The 6,204-nt window shown below is 35.9% G+C and overlaps 1 protein-coding gene across 3 annotated transcripts; it reads right to left on the reverse strand.

Annotated features, from left to right (window-relative positions):
- Nucleotides 1-263: 263 nt before the first annotated feature.
- LOC119487454 (cytosolic 5'-nucleotidase 1A) lies at nucleotides 264-5,093 on the reverse strand. 3 transcript variants are annotated; one of them, XM_037768330.1, is made up of 7 exons: nucleotides 4,994-5,093; nucleotides 4,850-4,906; nucleotides 2,856-2,969; nucleotides 2,155-2,290; nucleotides 1,793-1,915; nucleotides 1,154-1,278; nucleotides 264-1,015 (listed from the first exon to the last, which is right to left on the reverse strand). In XM_037768330.1, exons 2-7 carry the CDS (start codon nucleotides 4,883-4,885, stop codon nucleotides 770-772), a joined length of 780 nt encoding a protein of 259 aa, XP_037624258.1. In that variant the 5' UTR covers nucleotides 4,886-4,906; nucleotides 4,994-5,093; the 3' UTR covers nucleotides 264-769. The 3 variants fall into 3 exon arrangements, with proteins under 3 accessions (XP_037624258.1, XP_037624260.1, XP_037624259.1); XM_037768332.1 differs by having other exon boundaries at nucleotides 4,850-4,924; nucleotides 4,994-5,016; XM_037768331.1 differs by lacking the exon at nucleotides 4,994-5,093 and having other exon boundaries at nucleotides 4,850-4,987.
- Nucleotides 5,094-6,204: the final 1,111 nt, after the last annotated feature.

The following is a 6,204-nucleotide window of genomic DNA, read 5'->3' on the forward strand; positions in this document are numbered from 1 at the left end:
TACTGGGGGACCCAATTAAGAACCCCTGGTACCTGATCAAGGACCTCTGCTGTCTCTTCAAGGACCTTGGAACCCTAGTTAAATACACAGACGGTAGAAATATAATGAAGCAGCCTATTGTTTTATATTAACTGCCTCTTTGTGTCTTAAACTCTGCAGTTTTTACTGACTAAAGTTCAGTTTTAGTGAAGTTCTCTGCTGCTACCTGCTGGTCATTTTTAAACATCACAGCAACAAAAACATACCACAACGACTGCAATTCCCTTTTTCTTTTTAATATTTAATATGTGGATATCATCCATATCCATCTGTCAAGACCATCGGGGCAGACCCATTCATGAGAAGATACAAGATACAAAAAATACTATCTTTCAGCACATCGACGTCTCCATAATATCTCACTGTTTGCAGTTAGACTGCTCTCTACTGGACTAATACAGTTACACACATGCTGTTTCATTCACGTTTATTTAGAGCATCCAATTACAGAACTAAAATAAAAAAATACATGTTTGTCAACAAAATATATAAAATCGGTTTACTGCTGTGTGACAGTGTCCAATCCTGTTGTTTGAGTGTTGGTGGTGGGCGGGGCTTAGCTTTACATCAGGATCACTGATTGGCTCTTTAAGGCTCAATGAGCTGAAACGATTTATTCCAACAGGTGTTTAACTTTGAGTTCAATCTGAGGGTTTGGCAGCTTGTTTCAAAGACACAGTGGAGTTTTTTGTGAGGTCATGTAACAGTACATCCCCCCCTCATGATGTCATCAGTCCTCCAGGCCACTGAAGCCGTCGCTGAGCAGGAAGTGAGGTCGGAGCAGGGACAGGATGGGGCTCCGCGGGGCCCCGGCCAGACAGTACGCCTCGTCTACGCTGACGCCGCGGGATCGCAGCGTCCTCAGGGCGCCGCTGCAGCTTTCCCTGCCGCCGCGTGACGTCACCAGGACGATGCTGAGAGGGCTGTCCAACATGCCGAACCTCTGCCGCATCTCGCCAAGCTGAGCCGAGAAACTCTGCGGAGCAAGGATGTGAATTATCCTTTAAAAATCGCTCAAACAACGAATATCTTTAAGTCAGCTTTGGAAAAAAAAAAACTTCTGCATGAATTAAAAAATAAAGATGGTGTATCAGCAGGATGTTGCTGCGAGTACCTGAGCGGCCTGTCGGCTCGCCGGCATTGGTCCAGTGTCAGGCCGGACGACGGCGTCCCCGCAGAACAATACTCTGAGCTGCTCTGACGGAGCTACCTGCCGGTCCAGCAGCACCGAGAGAACACCTGGACCAATGACAAAGGAGGATGATTCACCTTCTGACATCACACTCACCTATACTGTACCAGTACGTAGAGTGTGTGTGTACGTGAGAAGTGAATGGTGAAGCAAGAGAGAGAGAGCGGCGGCGACTGGAGCTAGTAATGTTTTCGACTCCGGCCAAGGCAGGAAAAGTTAACAGAGTTTGGTTTGTCTGTTCTGGGCTACTGTTGAAACATGGTGGTCGGCTCCGAGAAGAGGACCCGCTCCCTATGTAGATATAAACGGTTCATTCTAAAGTAACGAAAACACAACGATTCTTATTTTCAGGCGATTAAACACTAAAGAAAACATACTTATTAATTTGATATTCCATTTCTGCCGATAGATCCCCCTAAATGTTACTCACTGTTCCTTTAACCAAGTCAGGATTTTCAGGCTCCAAGATCTGACAGAGACCGTGATCAGCGGTAAAAACTCCTCCTCATATCCATCACACATCAGCTGTAATAAATACCAGAGAAGAAGAAACTTCCTGACCTTTCTGTGATGCCTGTGGCGCCTCGTTTCTGTCCGTCGACAGGAAGAGATGCACATTATTTTTCAGCAAACTCTCGATGAAATCCTCCTCGCTGGAAAAACAGAACCTGCTGACTTCAAGACCTGCAACAGAGCGGCGATGATGTCATGACAGCCAGGAAGTCACCAACAAGACTACAAAAACTACAACTCTGATCAGCTGCTGACTGTAATCTGTCTGCTGAGGGTTAAAGTTTGATTACCGTAATGTCTGGTGCTACTGTTGATGGTTAAAGTTAGTTTACCGTAATGTCTGGTGCTAGAGATGATGGTTAGATTACCATAATGTGTGGTGCTGCTGTTGATGGTTAAAGTTAGATTACCGTAATGTCTGGTACTGTTGATGATGCGGGAGCTCTGCTGCTGTTGCTCGCTGTCGGTGGTGATCAGAACGACATCAAACAACAGCGACTCAGCAGGATTTTCTTCCAGCAGACGTTCGTTCACTTTCTGCAGCGCCTGAAATATGAATCAAATAAAAAATATTATTCTATATTTTTGTTACTGTCAACAAAGTTAATATCTCAATGCTTTTTAACCCGAACCCATTAGTTCCTACTGAAGACTTTATCTTTAGAAACAGCTCACAAGTATATCTATATGTTTTATAAAAAAAAAAAAAGGCTCAGTAATTTCCAGGTGGTCAGTGTAGTTTTTAATCAAACGTTACTCAAACAGGAGGAGTGCATTTGTTGGGGACTATTTTCATCTGCATATTAATCCAAATTTGGTGCTCTAGTGAGTATTTGGGGCAGCGGGGCGGTGTATCTGGGACTGAGTCAAAATAAAACTACAGTGTGTGTGTTTATGGTAATGAAGGAACATGTCGCCCAGTGCAATAGTGAGGCTCATTGAGGTGTTTTTAATAGTTTTTGGACAAATATAGAGCTGAGGAAGAAGGTATATGAGAGAATAAATAATACAATTCTTACATACGGGCATCTAAAATGGGTAATAATTTCTCTACACACACAAAAACAACAGTTAAACGTTTTAAATTTGATGTCAGCTGTTTAATTCTGACCTGCAGCAGCGGGAAAGCCACGCCCATTCCGTACACCTCGTCACCATCACCAGCTCCAGATTCAAACACTGCACGAGACGTTACCGCGACCACCACTGCACGATCAGCATCCTTCTGCAGAGGAGACAAACAACCTGCATCTTCATCCAACTAACAATACTCAACACACACAGAACCAACATAGAATCTATATGAAATCAGCAGAAAACCGACACAGAACCAACATGGATCACTACTTACAGTGTGAGTAACAAAATAACAGAATTTGAAGTGAAACCTGGCCTATGAGCTCATACAGACATTTAACTAACGTATTCTTACACATATTTTTTGTATGTCAGAAAACACTATGCTATTGTACAATTCCTCACTGTCTTAAAGAATAGTTTTGCTTGTTCTGTGCAGTAAGCATCTCTTGCAAATGTTAGTCCGTCATTCAGTCTGTCTGTAAACTGTGAAGGAATAAAACTAAGTACTTTTACTCAAGTAGGCCTACTGTACAAGTACACAAGTACACATTCAAGGTACTTGTACTTTACTTGAGCATTTCCATTTCATGCAACTACTCCACTACATCTCAGAGGTAAATATTGTACATTTTACTCCACTACATTTGTCTGACGGCTTTAGTTGCTTCACAAATTACAGTTTTGAATACACAACATAAATTGATATTTCTGTTTTTATTTATTTGCCTTTGTATTAATTCCCTTATTTATTTAGTCTCCTGTTTAATTACCGCTTTTATTTATTTATGTGTTTATATTAATTTTTAAATGTATTTATTTTTGCATTTATTTTTACTTTTTAATTGTATTATTTATTTAAAAAAAATATTTATGTATTTATTTATGTGTTCAAGCATTTATTTATTTATGCATGACTTTCCCTTCGCATTTCACCCCCTATATATTTCCCCAAACATATTTATCTCTGTATTATTTTCTTTACACATTTATTCATACATTTAACTCCACTACATTTGTCTGACGGCTTTAGTTACTTTGTTTATTTTTACTTTTTAAAAAATTTTATTATTTATTTAATATTTATTTTTAAATCTATGTATTTTTTTTATGTGTTTAAGCATTTATTTATTTATTTAGTTATTTATGCATGACTTTCCCTTCGCATTTCACCCCCATATAAATTTTATTGTACATTTCACCCCACTACATTTGTCTGACAGCTTAAGTTACTTCACAAATTACAGTTTTGAATACACAACATAAATTGATATTTCTGTTTTTATTTATTTTCCTTTGTATTAATTCCCCTTATTTATTTAGTCTCCTGTTTAATTACCGCTTTTATTTATTTATTTATGTATTTATATGAATTTTTAAATTGATTTATTTTTGCATTTATTTTCACTTTTTAAATTGTATTATTTATTTAATATTTATTTTTAAATGTATGTATCTATTTATGTGTTTAAGCATTTATTTATTTAGTTATTTCTGCATGACTTTCCCTTCACATTTCACACCCTATATATTTCCCCAAACGTATTTATCTCTCAAATCGTTTCTTTACACATCTTATTCATACATTTGTTTTTACATTTTGTCATGCATTTGCCCTAATTTCAGCCTCATATTCTCTGGTCCGAAACCCCATTACAAAATATGCAATTTTAGCATTGAGCTATTAACTAGTGAAGGTAAAACACAGTTAAAAAAAATAATCATGGTGTATTTTAAATCATTAGTTCTCGCTCATCAAATCGGCATACATAACATACACTAATATACCCATTTTTCCATATAATTTTAACTCTTAAAATACATTTTCTACCACTGACAGACGTTTTAAAGGGCACTAATGGGCTGTATGGTGAATTATTTATGAGCCGAATTTGCCAGAAGACACTGACATGTCGAGTTATACGATTTAAAGATGTTCCCTTGAAAATAAGGAAGATTATATTGAAATAACTGATTTTTTTAATGTAATCTGGTGGAGAAATAGCATAACAATACAGTGAGTCTTACCTGCTTCACGTCGGTGTTCTGGACCGTGGAGATCATGTCCGCCTCTCAGATGAAACCCTGCAGGTTATAAAGAGTCTTAACAGGTGAATCTACACACCTGTTAACATGTCACAACACAGGAACTACAACTAAACTAGAACTTACTCCAAAGTTCCTGCAGAAACAGAAGAACTGTCTTTGTCAAGGGTTCCGCATACTTCTCCTTCTTCTTTGGTGTTTATTGGCGGTTGGCAAACTAGCTTATAGGTGCATTACCGCCACCTATTGGACTACTGGAGTGTGGAGCAGGAGATTGGCAGGAAAAAAATAAAAATAAAAACAAAATAATAATAACAAAATAAATAACTAAAAATAAATAAATAAAATAATATTAATAATATTAATAATAATTATAATAATAATAATTATAATTATACTTATAATTATTATTATAACAATAACAATAATACTAATAATAATAAAATTCCCTCCCTTATTCCTGTTGCCCTTAAGTAATAAATTAGAAGATTGTGTACTTTCTTAGATGTCTTTCCTGTATGTCCTATTTTCAGAATAAGACTCTTTCAAGAATGAGGCACGGAAGTATGTTTTGCTAACAACTTCAGTACCGATAAAGTGAAAACTTGAACCAATTAATAAATATCTAAAATAGATTCATGGTATTTAGAAATTGGCACATTACAAATTCAACATACCCAATAATGCTACTATTAAATTTGTTAAGATTTTAAAATCCTGCATAACATATACAGAACTACTTTTATTTTATGGAATGCCAATATTGATGTCAATTATGTAAATTAACATAATTACTTACTCATCTATTTTACTAATTTAATTTAAAATGTTGGACACACTTGTTAAAGATGGCATGATGTATTTTGAATGTAAGTACCCAAAGTTTAATTCCATTGTAAATATTACTATAATGGAATATAATATTATTCCTGTTGCCCTTAAGTAATAAATTAGAATATTGTGTACTTTCTTAGATGTCTTTCCTAGCAGATTCCCCATTGTAATATTTCCATCATCTACTCCTGAGAGCAATTCCCTTCTTTCTTTGTCATATTTTTTTTTTTAAATTTTTTTTTTTTTATTAGTATTTCAAAATGACAGTATACATAGTAACAGCAGAAAACATTAAAAACATCTACATACAGAAGGAGCATAGCGAAAAAAAAAAAAAAAGAGCTGTGCCAAACATAAAATGACAACAGAAATGAAACAAAACCAACATAAAATAAATAAATAAATAGATAATAATAGAAAAAGACCACGGGAGAGTATAACAATAATTTCACTTAAAAACTTTAAAGATATTGCATACATTCATTGTTTTCATTGCTTTTTTG

Source organism: Sebastes umbrosus, chromosome 4 (assembly GCF_015220745.1).
Source record: "Sebastes umbrosus isolate fSebUmb1 chromosome 4, fSebUmb1.pri, whole genome shotgun sequence".
NCBI classification, from domain to species: domain Eukaryota; kingdom Metazoa; phylum Chordata; class Actinopteri; order Perciformes; family Sebastidae; genus Sebastes; species Sebastes umbrosus.